The sequence below is a fragment of the Sphaerodactylus townsendi genome, linkage group LG08, assembly GCF_021028975.2.
Source record: "Sphaerodactylus townsendi isolate TG3544 linkage group LG08, MPM_Stown_v2.3, whole genome shotgun sequence".
Classification (NCBI taxonomy): Eukaryota; Metazoa; Chordata; class Lepidosauria; order Squamata; family Sphaerodactylidae; genus Sphaerodactylus; species Sphaerodactylus townsendi.
This window is the reverse complement of record NC_059432.1, coordinates 72,425,542-72,446,704: the sequence shown is the minus strand read 5'-3', so window position 1 is coordinate 72,446,704 and position 21,163 is coordinate 72,425,542. Positions and strand designations below refer to the sequence as shown.

Here is a 21,163-nt window from a genome sequence, read left to right as displayed (position 1 = left end):
ACATGCATTGGCAGTTTTGCACAGGGTTACTGGAGCTATTGGTAATGTGTCCCCCCTCCAGTCTTATAATTTAACACTAATAATATGTTTAACTTTACTGTGCTAGGGAGAGTTCTTACGGTAGAATCTAAAGTAATTGTAGTTCTATGGTAGGTTATTATTTAAGCTTTGAAATATAGTAGGGGATTGAAGGCTCCTTCTAGTGTGTATATGTGCTTTGATATAATATAAATTTCTATTTCTTAGGGAGTATTGTGTACAGATAGAATGTGTTTATTGCCAGCTGATGAAGCAGAAGCACTGGACTTTTTGCTTAACTTCAAGCTGTTTTTCCACGTTCTGTTTGTCTGTGTGAGCTAGCAGGAAGTGTAAGTTCACAAGATCTGATGAACCTTAAAACTGATTTAAAACTATACTTGACCTTCCGAATTGCTCCTGTGGTTTATGGAAAAGGATATAGGACTGAGTCTTGGATATTTGTGGGTTAATTATTCAGCTTTTCATAACTATGTTGAGAAGGCATTACTCCTACCTACGTGGTCAATTGTGCTTTGATATAATATACATTTCTATTTGCAAAGATAGGGTCATGATCTAGACTGCATTTCACACAGTTCTTCAGGTAATGGCTGGGAGTGGTTCGGGAATCTCTCTCTGCCCTTCTTGGCATGTAGGAAGAATAGTGTAGACAGAAACTGAATTGACCTCTAGAATGCAGATTTTAAAGCAGAATGCCTGTGGTAAGAGCAAGCTGTGAAATGACCATGTTCTTCTCAAGGCTACAGTATTTAAACATATCTTCATTGCCCTGAAATATATTTGCAATGAAACAGTTTAGAATGAATTTTTAAAATTTAATTTCAAAACAGAAGATTGGAAAAACTTGGAAAATTTGATTCTGAGATCTATTCAAGTTGTATAGAATATGCCAACTGTTGCACAGTTTTAGATGTTTGTGATAAGAAATAAACAGCTTTGCCTCTGTGTGAATATTTTTGCAGAGGTGTAAAACTGAAAGCCGCAGATGTTGCATTATTTGCATGGGCTGCCCAGAAGTCAAGACATTTGAGTCACAAAAAGATAACTCGCCACAAATTTTCTAAATACATAGGCAATTTCATGCAAAATTCATTTTGAATAAGATTGTTTGTTTTGATTTACTATGATACAGAATCTTTTAAGGAAAATACTGTTTTTTCTGCTCAATTTTGTACTTTACTTACCATTAGAAGAAAATTGCAGATTTCTCAGAACAGCTATCCAGTTTGGAAAAAAAATATTCTCGAACAGTTGCCATAGGTAACTTTCTGAGTGTTTGGACTCATGGGAGCACGGAATTATCAGATTCTGTTATACCACTAAAACATTTTTGTTTGTCAGTTTATTCCTTTCATCCTCAAATGAGCTAAGGGCAATGTGGAAGAAGAAGAGGAGTTTGGATTTATATCCCCCCTTTCTCTCCTGTAAGGAGACTCAAAGGGGCTTACAAGCTCCTTCCCCTCCCCTTCCCCCACAACAAATGCCTTGTGAGGTGGGTGGGGCTGAGAGAACTTCATAGAGCTGTGACTTGCCTAAGGTCACCTAGCTGGCATGTGTTGGAGTACACAAGCCAATCTGGTTCCCCAGATAAGCCTCCACAGCTCAAGTGGCAGAGCGGAGAATCAAACCCGGTTCTCCAGATTAGAGTGTACTTGTACTTGTTTCTCCTTTCCATTTTATCCTCACAACAAACCTGTGAGGTAGGTTAGACTGAGAAAGAGGGAACTAAAGCCATCCTGTGATTGTCACGACAACTTAAGGATTTGAAACTAGCTGTCCTGTTCTATTCTAACCCCAACTTCCTCTTATTATGAGCTCTGCTTGTACACTGCTGGCTGCTTTATGGTGCAAGATCTGAAAACATGTCTTCTAAAGCACTGGTTCCCAACCTTCCCCTTTTTCATGCTCCACCTCCCTCAGTGATAGCAGTTGTACTGTTGGGATCTGTTATTGGGAAAAAAATGACCGAAAGCTCTTATACATTCAGAAACACTTTTGAATATGTGTGTGCGCAAGACGTATTATTTGTTAAGTCACCAGAATAAGCTATGGTTGCTTATTTATTATACTAAGTCATTTAATAAGATGTTGCTGTTATGCAGCTTTCAGAGATTGGAAGTCTGGTTGAAGGGTAATAATTCAGCATGGCATAAGAAAGCTTGATATGTTTGTATAGGTAGAGTCTCCTTTGCCAACACAGTTAGCTGTTAGTGGGAATTCATTTGGACAAACAATGAGTTTTCAGTTCTTGACATGACAATTGGTGGATACTTATTTGATTTTAACCCTGCTTTTCTGTGGTACTCTAGCTCCCAAAGGAGCTCGTAGATATCAGAATCTAGCTCAAATTATGATTATGATACAAAATGTTCCTTTCGGATAGAATTGTCAATTATGCTAGTTGTTGGCATGATCAAAGGGGACTTGGCTGCTCCCATTCTCCCAGTGCTGACTTGGGAGGGGGATCTTTTTTCCAAAAACTGCTTTCAGATCTCTGGGCACATGCATTGAGGTACAAATTTTCCCCACAGCCGACAACGTAATGATTGCTAATGTAAGCTTAATGTATGAAAATAGGCTGGGGAAGCTTTTCAAGGCATGGAGATCAGTAACAGGGCCTTGTGAAAACAGCCCATAAGCTCTTACGGCAGCAGGCAGGACATTGCAGGTTGTTGGCAATTCTGAGTCTCAGATGCTAATGATGGGAAACAGTTTCTGACCTCACTCAGGAAGTTACTCCAGAGCTTCATTGAAATGGTAGTGAAAGCAGTTTTATTAGGGAATTTATATGCTAACTTGCCAGAAACCTGCTCAAGATGCTGGAATGGGGTATAATTTGCAAATTTAGGGTACCTTACCCCAAATCCTCTTCTCCCAGATGCTGACAATTTCAGTTGCCATAGTGGAATATGAGACCATTTCTTCATCTGGTAACTTAAACCAGCTTGGAGACCATCAAGGAAGTCCAGGTTAGCTGTGTAGAGGCAGGTAGCACAGAGTTGTAAGCTGCAGTACTGCAGTCAAAGCTCTGCTCACGACTTCAGTACAGTCCCAATGGTAGTCAGTTTCAGGTACCTGACTCAAGGTTGACTTGACTTTCCATCCTTCCAGGGTTGATAAAATGAGTATGAGCTTGCTGGGGAAGGCAATGGCAAGCCACCTGTAAACTAGGCAAACCAGCTGCCTAGTAAACATTGTGATATGACGTCACTCCATGTGTCAGCAATGACCCAGTACATGCACAGGGGACTACCTTTACCTTTAAGAGAGTGATTACCAGACACTGAGGCTGGATGTTTGCTCAGTACACACCTGCTAGCTCTTATCTCCTGTAAGAGGTAATGGGTTGTCTGCTGGGTGAAGATGTGAAAAGGAATGCCTTTAGTCATTGGTGTAACCATAAATAACAGCTACCACTGTTGCATTGGTGTAACCTAAGTAAGCTACATAATACTCTGAACAGCATGGTTTCTGCATAATTTAATTTAAATGGTTTTTACTGTGCATCATTGCTGCAGTTATAAGATCATCTTGGGGCTTCTGTACATGGGGGAGGGGTGACACAATCCTTTAAGAACTTAATTTCACATAAGAACAAACAGTAATTCAATGGTCAATACTAGCTTAGCCACATGCATTTCTTTCAAGCATAGCTGCTGGTATCTACTTCAAAACCACAAAACCAAGATGAAACCTGAAACCAGGAAGGCTATTTAACAACTACCTGCTGTAGGTTTACTTTTAAAATTGCAGCTATTGGACACAAAACTGAAACAATGCTGGTTTATTTTGCTATTGCTATTTATTCACTCTGTTTAAATTTTCCATTAACAATGTAGTTTTGTAGTCTGTTCCTTAAATAAAATCCCATTAAGTAATTTTTGCATTTGGCACAGAAAAGAAAAATGAAAGACATGGATTCCCCTCCCCCCCCCAAAGAACGTACCTATTAAACAAAGAAATGAGAAAAAAAATTCAGAGGCCTTTTGACAAGGTAGGAGGTCAGGAGGGCATCAAGTCAGGCAGGAAGAGATTGGAAGTCAAGTTCAGATACAGTTAAGGGAGAGACAGCACTAAGCCAAGGGGTTCCATAACATGTTGCTGTTAGGGAGGATGGGTTCAAATGGGGAAAGACCTACAGGACTGATCAAAAGTGTCAAGTTAAAATCAAGAAGGGGCTCTGGGGGCCTTGGAACTGAGGCTGCATTAGTGGTAGACAGATTAAACACATGATTTAGTCTCTCTACAGAGGTGATTGCGGGGGGGGGGGGGGGCGTGTCCTTTTGAGCAAATCAGAGGACCCAGGGCTTGTAAGAGGCAAGCATGTCCTGTGCCACAAATCTGTTTTCAAAACAGGGATGTTGTACATATGCCCAGCAGCAGGGAGAGGGTGGGTGGAACAGAGAATGACAACAGTTATTCGTTGCCTGGGATTCAACAGCTTTAAGTATCATGGTCGGAGGCGGAGCTTTGGAGGTGGAGCCAGCAGTATAAAACTGAACCTAGCATTCAACTCTGCCTGCCTCTCCCCATGGCCTCGGAGGCAGCAGGCAGCACAGGTTCAACTCTGCACCTCCTACTGCCTCCCAGACCCATGTGGAATCTGGAGGCAAGCATATTTTTTGGGTTTGTGTTTAATAATGTGAAAATGTTCAAAAAATTCCAAAAAGCCATGATGTAATATCAACTTTTTTCATTTTTTTGAAAATTTCCAGGTTTGATAAACCTGAACCTGAAAAAATATCGATTTTCAAGGAAAATCAGCAGGGTCATATTCCCCTCTGTTAATCTCCTGGCACAGGTCATCCACCAGAGTGATCAAGGCCATTTCCATCCCATAACCAGACCTGAAGTCAGATTGGAAAGGATCCAAACAATCCACTTTATCCAGAAATGATTGAAGTTGTCCAACCATCTCCCAGTTGATCACCTTGCTCAAGGATGCAACATGAAGCTTGTTGATAGTTACTGAAATCTTATGAGTCCAAGGTAGGCTTCTTTTGGGATGAGGCCTCAGTTGTCTTGTCAAGTGTAGCTAGCGGAAAATATTCCTGGTTTTTTCCATACTTACCACTGAACCTAGGACCATGGTGGCGAACCTATGGCACTCCAGATGTTCATGGACTACAATTCCCATTAACCATTTGGCCATGCTGGCAGGGGATTATGGGAACTGTAGTCCACGAACATCTGGAGTGCCATAGGTTCGCCACCACTGACCTAGGAGAACCCCAGAGATGCAAGCCAGTTCCCATAATTGGGGGAATCCCATTTATCTCCAGGTTACAGTTCTTCATTCTATCAGCTTGTCTGAATCTGGTTTCTGACTGGAAGCTTCTCCCTAACAAAAATAATTTTAAAAATTTAATTGTGAGTGCAGATTGTTACAGTAGGGTGCTGATTGTTTAAGATTTTTTTTCCTTTTTAGGCCTTTAGCATTTGTCAAATAATATTTCATGAGATATGGTAGGGGTTTTTTTTTGCCATGTGAGGGTAAAGCTTGGCAGACAGAATCAGTTAACTGGATCCTTTGTCCACATTGGCATTAGGCACAACGGTATCATAAGACAAAAGGAATGTGGGCATGTAGGTAAGGAAGTGAGGCTTTGAAAGTATGTCCCTGCTCAGTAAATTCTGATCGAAAGTAGTGTTTTGTTAATTAGGTCAACCTGCAACCCTTTAGAGTAAGAAGAAATGAAATGGTTATTAATTATTTGCTTATTAGAAGAAGAGGAGTTTGGATTTATATCCCACCTTTCTCTCCTTCAGGAGACTCAAAGGGGCTTACAATCTCCTTGCTCTTCCCCCCTCACAACAAACACCCTGTGAGGTAGGTGGGGCTGAGAGAGCTCCGAAAAGCTGTGACTATCCCAAGGTCACCCAGCTGGCATGTGTGGGAGTGTACAGGCTAATCTGAATTCCCCAGATAAGCCTCCACAGCTCAGGCGGCAGAGCGGAGACTCAAACCCGGTTGATTCCGGCAGAGCGGAGAATCAAACCAGGTTGATTCCGGCAGAGCTGGGAATCAAATCCTATTAATTTATAGGATTGGTAGAAGTTCTTTGTCTTGCTAGTGATCTTTGAACATTTTGCATCCACTCTATTTCTAGAGAATGTGCTGGCTTTTTAAGCAGGGAAGAAAATGTGTGTATGTTACATCTTTTCAAAACCATTCTTGGCCCTCTTTTACCTATAGATAATGGTTTTCTCAGTTTGAAGCAGTCATATCAAAACATTGGTCATGTTACTGTATACACGTTAAGTACTAATTATCTAGTGTCTGGAGCCATTGTAACTTACTCATATTTATCTTTAGTATTCTAAATATGGTGCATTTTCAAGCATAAGTAAGAAACTCTTTAGTAGAGATCTACAGCTACCTCTTGTATGGGTGTAAGTTGCATTCAGACAATGGTACAACTCCTGCATTTAAAATGAGGTTCAGAGTCCTGGTTTGTTTTCAAATGAATGCTGATAGTTTACCAAGGAGCCTTTATTAAGTTTTCTTGTGAGCTGGAGTTTGGTCAGCCTGAAGTTTTGGATCAAGTTCTGTGCACAAAGGAGGTGGGAGGAACAAAGAGCACTCACAAACATAGCAAACACAGTTTTGTTGCATTGTGTTGTGGCATCAGAATGCAGCTGTAATATGTGAAGATGAGTGACCCATTCTGAAGACCATAAAATGGAAGTCGTTGTCAGAAGGAAGAGCAGTCAGATCATGCATAACTGGTTCACTTACTTTATACTGGGAAATACTGGAGTCGAGACGTTTGATTGAAAGTGGTTGAAGATTTGGTTTTCTTAAAGAATGTAGTTGAATAAAAGCCATGTAAGATGTTTTATTGGACCAAACAAAATAATGAAAACAGTGGGCAAACTTTTGAGTCTCTAGAAGCCTTCAACAGAGTTATTGTTTAAAATGTGTGTATGTGTTGCAACCTTGTCTTGGAACCTTGTCTTGTAAGCATCCTGTGTAGAATGTTGAGCAGATATGCCGATTTAAAATGCTGCTGGTGTCAGGTTCCCCTCTGGAAAGAACAAAAAATGGAAACATCTTGTTAAACTCAAGAAGGAGTTGGTTAAAAAAATCATTGGACAGATCCTAGAAAAGGCTGAGAAAAATGTGGCAGTTGTTTTAATTATAATGCTGGAGATTTTTCGTAGCTGAAACAGGTAAAGAGTCAATGAGAGCCAACTGGGGAGTATTATCTTGTTTTGGGGGAGAGGAGCAAATAATAAATGCCGTCCTCTTCCAGGTTTTTTCCCTTTCAGTTAACAAATGCAAATATTGTTCAAAATAGGAAGAACTTGCCGGTAAAAGTGCTGGTCAAAAGTAATAGTAATAGATCATGTATTCTGGAAGGTTATTTCATGCTTTAGATTTCTGTTAATGCCATTATTGGTAGTTTATACAACAAAAGGCACATAGACATTTTCTCATGGAAGCTAGATAGTTATCTGTATCAAAAGGTCTTAGGCTGATGGTTTACTTTAACCATCCTGCAGGCTAGAAATGGCCAGCGGTGTGTGTATTAATGAAATCTTTTGTATTCTTTTTGCAGGTGCCCAGGCGGATAATGTTTTGAAATATTAAAATGCAAATGATCTAATAGTTGTTGGAGTTGGTTCAGAATCTGTAAAGCAGTATTGTCCCAGAGGAAGCCCATGGTGAATACACTAGGATTTAGGAGATTTGGGCCTAATTCCATGGTCTGTCTTTCATTTTCCGGTGTTTGCTGGGCAAGCTGCCTTGTGCATCTCTGAATGCCTTTTCAATAATGAAGGAAAGTTAGACTGTATGTTCTGTGTTGCAGAAATTCCTGAATTCATATGTATGTATCTATAGAACCTAGTATTATAGGGTCTCTATAAGTGAAATGCTTGTGCTTTGTTTTGTTTTTCATTCTAAGTCATAATACAACGATATGCAACCGAGAACATTTTGTTGGTACATTTGGCACTTAGAATATGTTAGCATCAAATGTTTTTCATTTCAGAGGGAAATTAAAATGTTCTAAATTAGTGCTTGAAAAACTAACGTTACAAATTCATTTGATCCAGCTTTTGGCTTAGAATTCATTGACGGCATCCTTTTGTGAGTAAGACTGTTGCATACATTACACAAATACAATCAAGTTTACCATTGAGTGTACACTCGGTAGAGAATTGCCAGTCATCATAATCCCTGCATGGTAAATATTGCAGAGTCTTCTGCTGACACTCGACTGCTGTTACAGTTTGGGCCCTCCAAGAGGTTGAGATGCTGAGCAGCTGTCCTGGTTCTCTGTCCAGTGGTACATCACTTTCCTGAGCTCATTGGACTCCCAGAAGGGTTCCTTCCTGCTCTTTGGGTATCTTTTCTGTTGCTAGCTGGGCAGTTAAGAGTATTTCTTGCTAAGAAGGCTAGTTCTCTCCATCTATGTTGCCTTTTATGGACTCCACTTGGTACTCACATCTCCTTTCACTCTACTAGCTTTACCACGCTTGCACATTCCCAGGGATCTAGCAGTCTACTGACAAACCCCCTTTGTTGCCATTTTAGTGGTGTTCAGGTGAGGTTAGCAGACAACAAACTTCCAGTATTCAAAATAAAAAAGACATGTTTTAAAAATAAAATGTCCACATATATTTCATGCATGGCATCAGATTGACAAGGTAAAGGGGCATATATGCATTCCTCTCTCCCTTGACTAGACATATCCTCACTGTTGCAGGGTAAGATCTTTACTCTGAAAGTTGTAGCTTTATATCAGTTATTTATTACCCTGAGTGTTTGTCCCGGCTGTCTGCACTTTGTTAGTTTCATATGGTGATAGCAACCCCCAAGATGCATTCAGCCAAGAGGGACCCTACAAAAGCAGCCTGCAAAAATAAACCTAGTTTCCAAGGAATTTAACACCTCTGTCCCTGTCACTCCTTTTTTCCTATCCTTATCAGGAAGAGACACATCTATTATAGCATGTGGCATCACCAAGTCTCTTTCCTCTCCTAGGTGTCACATTCATGGCAGTCACTTTGATTGTTCTCTGCTACCTAGAAGCATTCATATACCAAGCCTTAAGTAGAGTACTGCATGCTTGAGAGAGTCATCAGCAAAACACAAGTGCTTGAGAGCAACTAACTTCTCTTCTGTGTGCTTTAGGCCAAAGTGAAATTCATATCTCAACCAGCTATAATTAGTCACTATGTCTGAGTACCTTCTCTGAGGGATTGTTTCTGTCCCATTAACTTTGATTCTTAACCAGGATTAAACTACAGTTTAAAATCCTGTTTACTGGTATGGAAACAGGCCTCAGTTACTGAAAGCGCTCACAGTAAGCTCATGTCAAGATTATTATTTGCTGTTGGAAAGAGGGAGGAAGGGAATACTTAAGCCTGGTGATTAACCTGTCATGAACAAGCTGAGATCTGTTCATGAGGTCTTAAATGGAACGATAAAAAGTCAGCAATCAGAAAGCGATAGGAGAACTTTTAAGTCTCGCAGATACTGCTGATGCTGACCTGTATGTCACCGTTCTTTTTCAACAATAAGCACAAATTTCAAAATTATTCAAACATGCAGTTGATGAACAGCAGATTTGTTTCTGTTCGCCTAGGTTCTAAGACCACAAATCTCTCTCTTGCTATCAGTGTTAAATTGGCATGATTAAATTGTGTTATATTTATTTTACAAAATCTGTCTCCTGCTTTTCTGGCCTTACAAGGGTCTTCAAGAAGCCCAGCAATTTGAGACATAAAAGATAAAAATAAAAAATTTAAGCCGTTAAAATCGGCCTCTTCAAAACACATAATTAAAACAAATTAAAAATGGAGTTAAAATACATACAGAAATAAAAAGGGCATTGAAAACATTTGTCAGGAAGGAGGAATCGCTGAGAGAATGCCAAATAAACCTGCTGGCGGAAGATGGCAATAGGAGGGGGCATTGTCTCCCTGCGGGGAGTGCTTTGGTGCAGTGACGTAGAAGGCCCTCACCCATGATTTCCAGAATGTCCTATCATTAACAACAGTGTCCAGGTTTTACAAACTGGAGACTGTGGCTTCTTTGATTGATTTAATCCATCTTATGTTGGGTCTTCCTCTTTTCCTACTGCTTTTTACTTTTCCTAGCATTATTGTCTTCTCCAGTGGAGCAGCAGTGGCGTAGTGGTTAAGAGCAGGTGTACTCTAATCTGGAGAAACCGGGTTTGATTCCCTGCTCTGCTGCTTGAGCTGTGGAGGCTTATCTGGGGAATTCAGATTAGCCTATGCACTCCCACACATGCCAGCTGGGTGACCTTGGGCTAGTCACAGCAGGGTGCTTGTTGTGAGAGGGGAAGGGCAAGGAGATTGTCAGCCCCTTTGAGTCTCCTTACAGGAGAGAAAGGGGGATATAAATTCAACTCTTCTTCCTCTTCCTCCTTCAGTCTTCTCATAATGTGACCAGAGTTTGATAGCTTCAGTGTAGTCATTTTATCTTCTAAGGGGAGAGTTCCAGCTTGTTCTGAGCTGGATTCCGCTTATTTGTCTTTTTTGGTGGTCCATGGTATCATAAATCTCTTCTTCACTCCCACATTTCAAATGAATCAGCTTTCTTCCTGTCAGCTTTGTTCACTGACCAGTTTTCACACCTGTACATGGGAATGACACCTGCCTAACCTCAGTAGGTGGGGTCATCTGAAGCAGAGCATCTGAAGATGACTATATTGGTCAGGCAGATTCATAATGGTGTAGGTACCATATGTTGGTTGAAACCTTAGAACGTTTTGAAGGTGAAGGCACTACTGATTTTTCATATTTTTCCCAATTTTTTTCTGTGACTATATATATGAGAGCATCAGCCAACTGTAGACATTCTTCTTACATCTAGCAAAGTGGTATATAAACCAGAAAAATACGCACCACAATAAATATATTGGTCCGTAAGGTGTCACAAGATACTTCCTTGCATCTCTGAAATCACTATATTGTGTTTGGTTGCTTGAGAAAGGGCAGATACTTTTCATGGCTGACCTAATTATTTTTTCCCTGTAGAATGTGTACCGTATTGAAGGACTGCTATTAGGGGAGGGGCTATTGCTTGTTAATAAAGTACCTGCTCTGTATACACCCAGGCTTAGTTCTCAGAATCTTCACCTAAAATGATAAGGTGATATAAATGATCTCAACCTGAGATTATGGAAAGCTGCCACCTGTCAGAGCATTGACTTTGGTAGACTCAAGGTTTAGCTTAGTATAATGTAAGGGAGCACTGTGTGTTTTTGTGCTGTTGCTGTGTATGGTCTGTACAGGTGTCAGGTGTGTTTTTGTGAATGAGGCTAAGATGCACTGAGTTATGAAAAATATCAAAGTGTGAAGGGAAACTTTTTCTCTGTTACCTTTCACTCTTGTCCAGATTGGAGCTGCTGACTTGGATTTTACTGTCTATCCCAAACCTTTATTTAGTCAAATCCTTAAGATCATGCCAGTCTTTTTGTGATAGTGAAAGGTCACATTGAAAACACGCAGGGCAATTTACACACTGTCCAGAGAAAGGAAATGTTTGGGATATATATTATCCATGCCCCAGGGAGGGGAACCAATCAGTAAGTATTTGGGTGGAACTTGTTATGCAAAGATGTGGTTGATAGTATTGTATTGTGGGTGGGGCTTATCAGTCCAGGGAGTGATTACACAGTGTGTAACAGACTTCCCTCTGTTATTCACCTCTGAAGATGCCAGCCACAGATGCAGGCGAAACGTTAGGAGCAAGATCCACCAGACCATGGCCACACAGCCCAGAAAACCCACCAGAACCAGTTGACTCTGGCTGTGAAAGCCTTCGACAATCCTTTTGGAGTAACATGGACTCCTGATAAATTGCATGGAGAGTCCAAACATTCAAGCATTTGGGGCTTCTGTCGGATGCATCAGTGTGCAAACTGTTTGTTCCAGCCAAGAAGCAGCTAAAGCTGAAGAGCAGATGCTAGCTGTCATAAACAGCAGGAAGAGCTCCCGCCTATCCTGCAGCCTGATGGGACTTCTTATTGCTTGCTCAGAAGTGGTTTAATGTGGACGCTTCCATTCCAGATCCCTTCAGCGGTTCATCAGCCCTTTCCAATTTCAGATTATCAACAAACTTCACTTGTCGTTGGTGATGCCTTGTCCAGTCAAGGTCAGCCTCCTTTCCTGGATCAAGTGATTCAGTCTGAATCAAGGGAAATCATTTTAGATCAGCCCCACCAAACAGATTTTCATGGATTCTTGCCTTTTAGGCTGGGGGACAATGTTGGAGGATCTTCCAGTCTGGGGTGTCTGGTCGTCTCTCAAGACCAGTCTACCACTCAGTCTTCTGGAACTGAGCGCCATCTATTTAGTGCTTTAGTACTTCCAACCCCAGCTGGATGACTCTTACGTCCAAATCCTCAATGCTCTCAAAGGAAGTGGGGTAGATCTCTTCCTGGGTAGAACTAACACCTGTTGCCCATACTTGCAGAGCTTATTCAGGGGAAACACAACATCCAGGCATACTGGCTGAGTTGACAACAGCTTTCTCCGAAGGATGGTTTCTAAGAGGGAGGCCTTCCTTCAGATTTCACAACAAACGGGAACACCAGTCCTAAATCTTTTTGCATACAGTCTGAACAACCAAGCACCTGGATTTCTTTTGCAGTTTCATCATTGAGAGGCGGAAGCAATGGCTGCATTATCTATCTAGGACTTCTGTATGCCTTTCCTCCACTTCAGGTTATTCCCAGACTCCTAAAGAAATTCAAGAGGAGAAGGTGGAGGTGATCCTGGTACTTCCTTGGTGGCCACAATGTCCATAGTTTTTTCAACATTCTTTCCTCAGACCAAAGATCTACATCGAGGACCTATATGTCACACAGAGCCAGAGTGGTAGAGCTTGACCATGTGGAGATTGAATGGGGGATCTTGTTCGCAAGAAATAACAGTTGGGAGATTACCAACTTGATTTTCAACTCCAGAAGAGCATCTACAAGGAGAAGCTATAACACCCCCTGGAAGGCCATCATTAGGTAGTGTTGGAGAAAAAAGGTAGATCCCATTGCTCCTGACATTAGGGACGTCTTAGGCTTCCTTCAGGATGAATTTGATTCTGGTCTCTGCTTTGTCACACTTCACAGGCAGGTGGCAGTCATAGCTTCTGTGGTCCATGATCTATTCTAGACAGTTGGAGTACATTACATTCTCATATCAAAAGGTGTCTCATCTCAAAGACAAGCCCACCAGACATTACTTCCCCATTTGAGCAAATGACAGGCATTTCCCTAAAACATCTTAGGATGAGGACCATCTTTCTAATAGTAGTTACATCGGCTTGACAAGTTTCCAAATTGAGTGCTCTGTCTGTTAAACCGTCCTTATGCATCTTCCACAAGGATAAGGTGGTTCTCAGAACTGATCCCACCTTCGTGCCTAAGATTAATTAAGCCTTTCATAGGCAACAAGAATTTTTTTCTTCTTTCTTTTTTGTCCAAATCCACAGCACCCCAAAGAGTAGTTATACTGGCACAAGGCTTATCTGGGGAATTCAGATTAGCCTGTACACTCTAAAACATGCCAGCTGGGTGACCTTGGGCTAGTCACAGTTCTTCTGAGCTCTCTCAGCCCCACCTACCTCAGAGGGTGCTTGTTGTGAGGGGGGGAAGGGAAAGGAGATTGTAAGCCCCTTTGAGTCTCCTTACAGGAGAGAAAGGGGGATATAAATCCAACTCTTCTTCTGCTTCTGCTTCTTCTGTTCGTGTTTTGTATTTTGTGTTTCCTTATTTTTTCTCGCTAGTCCTCTCTAAGTGCTAATTTCAGGGAGAGAGCACTGGTTTTCCAATTTGCAGCATGAGACTGCTTGTTGGAGTTTCCAGAACTGGAGGAGAAGTGGGTGTGTTCCAGCAGACCTAGGAGGCAAAAGAACAATTTATTCCTGCCTCCCTGACTGATTACTGGAAAACACCCAGATGTCCTCTTCTGCTCAGATGAGAAGAACCCTTTACAGGTAAGTACCAATGAGCATTCCCTAATTGATGTACTTCTCACTAGGTAAGGGAACTGCCATGGGTAAAGGAAGATTAGTCTGGCAGCCCTAGCTATCTGCCAGATGAGTGTTTCCTAGCCTGTGGGTCCTGGCCTAAAAGTGGACTGTGAAGTCTGTGAAAGTGGGTCCCAGGCTTTTTCAGTGTTATTGATTTGTGCATGGTGTAGGATTGTTTAAAGTGAGCCACTGCTCCCAGTAAGTTTGATTTGTGGCTCACCATACTTAAAAGATTGGGAACCACTGAGCTCTCCTTCCTACTTTGCCACACGGAATTCGTCTCTAACTGCTAGTTGCTGAGGGACTGCAGATGTGAGGGAACAGGATGCTGTGTTCACACATTTTCAGCCTACCCTGAGATGTGAAGGCTTGAGAAGAGAATGCAAAATATCTGCTTGCACACTGATATTCATGCCCATAATGAGTGTTTGTGTCCAAATAATTTGTTAACTACAGAATTTTCTACTTTTAACATTTCTTTTTCTACCTGTCAGATGGCAAAAATTAAGATACATGTGCTGTGGGACCATAGGGTGCCGTTTGCAACTCTCAAGGCCTGGATATGCTTACAGGTTTTTATATAGATAATGAAGATATTTATACTTTTAAATTCCATAAATACCCCACATAACACATTTTATGTGTTAACTAAATGCGATATTTTATGTCAAATCAGTAAAATAAGTTTGCTTGATAGGGAAGTGAACATAAATATATTTCAGTTTTTCTCTTGGGGAGCTTTAAGGAGACTCAAGGGGGCTTACAAGCTCCTTTTGCTTCCTCTCCCCACAACAGCTACCTTGTGAGGTAGATGGAGCTGAGAGAGTTCTGCATGGAGCCGGGAAACAAATCAGTTTACCAGATTCCTACCAGACACCATGCAAATGGAAGAATGGGGAATCAAACCCAGTTCTCTAAATTAGAGTCCACTGCACTTCACCACTACACCACACTGTCTGTCTGCAGAGACAGTGAAAAGGTTTCGGGAAAGCCTAAAAAGCACTGTAGATCTTATGCATCGTGTGTACCATTTCTGCCTTCCTAGTGCAATCTGCTGTGTGCCTTGAAAGATAGCTCCTGTGGGTTGGTGGATATTTCGGAGCAGTGTGGGCTACAAAATGGGGGTCTGCAGTGGATAAGAGGAATCTGTGGACATGTCATGCATGCAAAAATGCCCTTTCACAAATGGAATGAAGCTTAGGAACTTCAGGAAATTGAGTGACTAATTGGGGAAGGGGGCAGTAAAAGCTATAGTTAGTAATCCAGACAGTTAAATTCTTACCATGATATTAAGACAATCTGGTCTAGCCCTAAAGTTCTCTACTATTAGAGAAATGCTGTTCTTAATATAGTTAGTTTGTAGTTTTGTTTCAACACATTTGTGTTGCCTGATGTAAAGTGCGTGTTCGGATGTCAGACAGTACTTAATCAATCAGATATTCCATTGCCGCTATGTAGAAGGAAGGATATATTTTGTGTTTTTATGCATTATTCTCTTACATCTTGTACATAATTTTAATTTGGTGTTTGGAAATGGCTTGCTGTAATTCACTTCCTGTTTTTAAGAAGACTATACATAAGAGGATTTCCTCTTACACCATGAGCAGTCTTGGTAAAAGACTTTTTCAGTGGTACTTCAATAAAGAAAGAGGTCAGTTTTGTCAAACACTGAGACACAGGCGAGAGTTCTCTGTAGTTGAAAAAAGACAAAGCATAAGGCAGCCTGGCTGGCTGGCAGTATACAAGTATTTGAAATCTGGATGCCGGCAGTTCAAAAAGAAAAGTGCTTTTTTTGTATGAGAGATGGAAGTATCAAACTTTTAACTTGTGTGTATTGAAAACACAAGAAGAGTCTTGCTGGATCAAACCAGTGGTCCATCTAGTCTTGTTTCTGGTTTCATACAGCAGCCAAGTAAGTTACCTTGGAGGGCCAGCTGTCTAGACACAGGCCAAAGCTTTCCTGCCCCTCTAAGAAAACTGGGCAGAAACTGATTCTGTCTCTCACATTAAACAGCGCAGAGCAATTGTTGCTCGATTAAAGGTCAGCTCTCTGATTTGTGCCCTTCTAATTATAGTGCTCACTGTTTCAGAAATCAAGGATGTTCTCTCACCTGTGCATCCTTTCTTGATGGGGAAGTTTCAACCTGCACTTTAAAATGTGTGAATATAAATGCTTTTAATCTAAAGTATGTGACTGCTGTTGTCATAGTAGGATATCAGCTATTCACCTAAACTCCAGCATTAACATTAAGTCAAAGTGTAAAATGTTGGCTTCAATGTCAGCAGCCTAGCCTTTCTAGTGATAGCTGGGGAACTTAGTTGAGGGATGGTGCAGCCTCTTTTTTTTGTAGTGCTTCATTTCAGAAAGGGCCCAAGTTTAAGAGCTTGGGGATACTCATGAATCCTTCATTGTTTGACAAGCATGCTGGGATAGTTGCCAAGAGTGCTTTCTATCCTTTTCATTGGTTCACCTCTCCTTTCTTAGACACAACTGGTCTAGCCATACTGGCCTATGCTTTTGTAACTTTGCATTTGGACTACTTTAATGCACTCTGTGTTGGATTGCCCTTGAAAACATCCCGATTATTGTCAGGGCCTAGCTGTTAGGCACATCTCTTTTGTATCTTAAAATAGCTTGTTTCAGTGTCCAAGGGGCTGGTTGTGACCTTTAAAGTCCGCAATCTAAAAGTCACCTATCAAAGGACCACCTCCTCCCCCATATTTCCATGCCCCAGCTGTGGCCCTCGGGCTGCCGCTTCATGGTGGTTCCCTCACTTACTCTAGCCCAGCTAGTGTCAACCAGAGCCCATGCCTTCTTTGTCATTCTCACTCTATGGAATGAGATCCTTGAGGGTTCTTGTACCAAATAGTTTACTTTGAATTTTGCAAGTTCAGAATCTGTTTTTGGTGCATGACCAAATACAGGTTGTATTCATCTTATTGATAGTGAATATTAGGTGGAAAGGAACTAGAGTTTTGGAATTATTAAATCGCTTCTCTCTGAAGAAATGATCTGGTTTGAATGTACTCAATACAACATGGCAGCTGGATTGAATAAAATGCAAATTGGTTCAGTTTAAAATCACTGGAGAGAGATTATTATTTAGTGCAATATTTTCCTGCTCTGAGCTTAAGTGCCTTTTAAAATGTATTTCAGTATCCTGTATTAAATAACTTTTAATCCTGGTTTTGTACTGATTTGGGTGAGATGGGATCAGGGGAATTATGAATGAGTTTGCAGGGAGAAAGTGTTCATTAAAGGGAGGAAAGACAGATTCTCAGGTGAATGATTAGGAGGGATACAGGAAACTTTCTATCATTTTTAGTTTTTTGGATGGGAAAGTTGAACAGTTTAAGAAAATGAACAGTCATCTAAACTATTCTATCTTACAATGTTTTCAAGGCAACATTTTGAAATATTATTTTAGGTACCTTTTAGGCAATCTGCAGTATTAGTTAATTAGAATTCCAGTATAATTTATAAATCTTCTGCTTCACATTCCTTCATATGCAAGAACTAGACAGACCTTGCGTACCAAAACAAGAAACAAGTTAAGGAACAGCAAATGTTATTTCAGTCTTTCTGGTCCATTGAGAAAATGCATTCAGAATGGGGTATCATTAATCTTTCAGAATCAATTGAAAACTTCATTGGATAGATGGGGCATCTCCTTTACCAAACTTGGGGGTTCTAAGGAGACTCACCTGCAACAATGCTGCATATTTGGTCCCTCTACCTTGAAAACTGTCCCCAAAGCCCAGAACTGTCCCCAGAGCCCATGGTTTTTAATGGAGCTGGACATTTTTGGATATCTGGGAAAAAAAGCAAGAAAACCCCATTTATTGGTAAGGCTATTTGGCTTTTTTTGGCTTTTCTGGAAACTTTCAGGCTAAAATCCAAAAAATACCAGAAAAAATGGTATCCCTACTGAGCTTAGAATATGCCCTTTGTTTTATTCAGGGCCCCCAATGTGATGCATATGGATACTATAGCCCCTACCAACATCTTTCCTGGAGACTACCAAGTGCTTTTAGAAAATGATGGGGCTGGGTGGGGCTTTGGCCCAGCAGGGCTACTGATTGGCAATTGGAAGTGTGATTAAAAAGTTTGCTTTGGCTACAAGACTTTGTAAGCCTTGGGGAATAAATCAGCTTTTAGCCCCCTGCCGGTTGTAAAAAAATGTTAACACGGAAATTAAGATACTAAACTGCAAGGTATCCCTCAGTCTTCAGTTCATTTTTTTCAAAGGACCCTCACAAGGCTGCTGCCTTTCATTTTGCAGTAGGGTGAGAAAAATCTTGTGTGTCCATCCAATGATGTCTTGTAGAATAATGGAAAGATTGCATATACATAACTCTGGAGAAGGGAAACACATATCATCCAAGTCTGGGACCCCTAAGTTCTTCATCTTATGTGCTCACAGTGTCCTTGAGCTTGTTCAAGTCTGTTTCCCCTAGAATAATTTTAGAGGTGTAAGACACAGATTGACAGAAAAGACTGAAAACTTTTATTGGCATATACAACATACTAAATAATTATGATCAAACTATAAGCAAAATTAAGAGTAAGCCATAATCACACATTACAGATAAAATAAACAACAATTTATCTCCCAGTCTTATCTTGATGCAGCTTTATAGTGTCTTGCAAAACCTTCACTGCTTTCCCACTCATTTCAAGATTGGAATTATTCCAGAGAAGAAACAGCTTTGCAGAATCGTAAAGCCCTGTCCTGTTTACTAAAAGAAATAAGTATTTGTTTGAATTTCCAAATAAAAGGGACAGTAAAACAAAGCATGCAGAATAGTTTCAGTGCCTGTCTGAATATGCAAGGACAGTGCCTGTCTGAATATGCAACATCTTGATATCTTCCATAGAAAATTTTAGATGGCAAAGCATTGACTCTGGCATAGAGATTGAAGAGGAGAGGAGAGAAAACAAGATGTAAGATGGTTGTATTACACTGATGTATTTGTACAGACTAAATGTGTTTCTTTTTCATTTCAGTGTGTTGTCTAGCCATTAAGTATCATGTCTGACAACGGAGAACTTGAAGACAAGCCCCCAGCACCACCTGTTCGGATGAGCAGTACTATTTTCAGTTCAGGAGGCAAAGACCCGTTGTGTGCTAATCATAGCTTGAAACCCCTGCCTTCTGTGCCCGAAGAGAAGAAACCTAGGAACAAAATCATCTCTATTTTCTCCGGCACTGAGAAAGGTAAGATGGAGTGTTTTGTGGCTTCGAGACACGGTTCCTTTTTGCCAGGAAGAAAAGTTGCCTAATGCTTGTGATGGCCGTGTCTTTTTTCTTGCATTGAAATTCAACACTGAAGTCTGGGAAGTTGACTTCCTGTGTTGCATATGCGATGGTGGGCTGGCTGCTTCTGTCTTTGTGTGCTTTCCGTATAGCACAGAGAGGGACTGAAAGAGAGAAGTGACAGCCAGCTCCATCATGGTTCCCTCAGCAGGGCGAATGCATCGGAAACGTTTTGGTATGTGTCTGCTTTTTGTGTGTCTCAGGAATTGGGGGGAAGGAACTCTGCTGAATATGCCTGAGTAGATGAACAAAGCAGAGCTACTTCCTGCTTCTCTGTGAGGGAGAGGTCATCCAGAGATTTGGGCTGAATTGCAGATGACACTTAGCTCTATCTTGTGTCCCCCAAAGAAACAAGTTTGTAGCTTGAGGTTGCTGCTGGGCCCGGGTGTTGTGTTTGATAAACAGGTGGTGAGCGGCTCTTTTTATCTGCTTCAGCTGCTGATCCAGCTATGGCCATTCCTAGGCTGGAAAGGGACCACATTATTCCTGCCATGTTCTATCTACACTGGCTCCAGTTTGTTTCCGGGACCAATTCAGGGTTCTGGAATAAACCTGTAAAGCCTTATATTGTTTGGGATCAGTATACTTGAAAAGCTGCCTATTTCCTGAACTTACCTGACCATTCACGTCATCTTCAGATGCCTGGCTTTAGGTGCCCCACCATCTGAGGCTAGATAGATGGTAACTTAAGAAAGGCCCTTCTTGGTCATGACAACAAAACTTTGGAACTCCCTCCCCAGGGGTATTTGTCTATTTCCCTCTATCATTGTCTTCTCGCCAGTGGACGAAGACTTTTTTGTTTTGCTTGGCATTCCCTCACTAATTCTTACTAGCCCTTGTAAAGGCAGGAGATCACGAGGGATAGAATTCCCATGCTCTTGTATCCAGAGGCAAAGAATGTTCCCTAATTCTCCTAAGATCTTCTTTTCTTCTGATCTGTGCTGCTGGTCAGCTACTCACTCACTCACTCACTCACTCACTCACTCACTCACTCACTCACTCACTCACTCACTCACTCACTCACACACTCACACACTCACACACTCACACACTCACACACTCACACACTCACACTCACACACACACACACTCTCTCTCTCTCTCTCTCTCTCTCTCTCTCACACACACACACACACACACTCACACACACAGACACACACACCAACCTGTATCTCTTTAAAATAAATGAACCAGTTTATGGAACACTTTCTCTGTTTTTTACCTCACATACCCACACAAGAAGCTTTTTAAAGTTTCACAAATAAATAGTAGAATTTTATTAAACACTTCAGGTTAATAGGATAGGAAGGAATATTGGTAATAAAGAAAGAAGCAGATTTATATACAAGTATGAAGGGTTTTTTTCATAGTTCAGCACAAATGGTCCTTGGCAGATTGCTAAGATTTCAGTTGATCGCAGTTGCTTTAAAATATGATAAGACTTTCAAGATATTTCACAGATTTAACCCAAGGTAGCACTCAGTGTTCATGTGTTAACTCTGGTGCCATATGAACTATATAGGAAGGAGTATTCTCCCAGCTCCCTTTCTCTTCAGTCATCCCAAACCTTAGAGTCACTTCACAGCATTGGAAGTAAATCCTTCTAAAGAATTAGGGGAGGGAATTCTTTTCTCACCTGGGGTGTAAATTTTCCTTCTGACTAGTTAATACTCCTGTGATACCAACTCTTTCACTTTCAGTTCATTCAGTTCTGTCAAGTGAATGAACTAGCTTTGCTCTGTGAACCTGTGCTAGAATTTTTTTCTCCCTAGAAGTAAATTCCCTCCTTGGCTAGAGT

At 41.1% G+C, this 21,163-nt stretch overlaps 1 protein-coding gene across 4 annotated transcripts in view; it reads left to right on the top strand.

Moving 5' to 3' along the window:
- Positions 1-21,163, top strand: part of PAK2 (p21 (RAC1) activated kinase 2) — a 41,790-nt gene that overhangs the window by 1,267 nt on the left and 19,360 nt on the right. For 3 of the 4 annotated variants that reach the window (XM_048505561.1, XM_048505563.1, XM_048505564.1), the window contains exon 2: positions 19,056-19,266. In XM_048505561.1, the coding sequence (XP_048361518.1) occupies positions 19,080-19,266 (187 nt within the window). In that variant the 5' untranslated portion in view covers positions 19,056-19,079. Of the gene's footprint in view, positions 1-4,840; positions 5,029-19,055; positions 19,267-21,163 lie in introns of all 4 variants that reach the window. The other variant, XM_048505562.1, reaches the window with a different exon arrangement.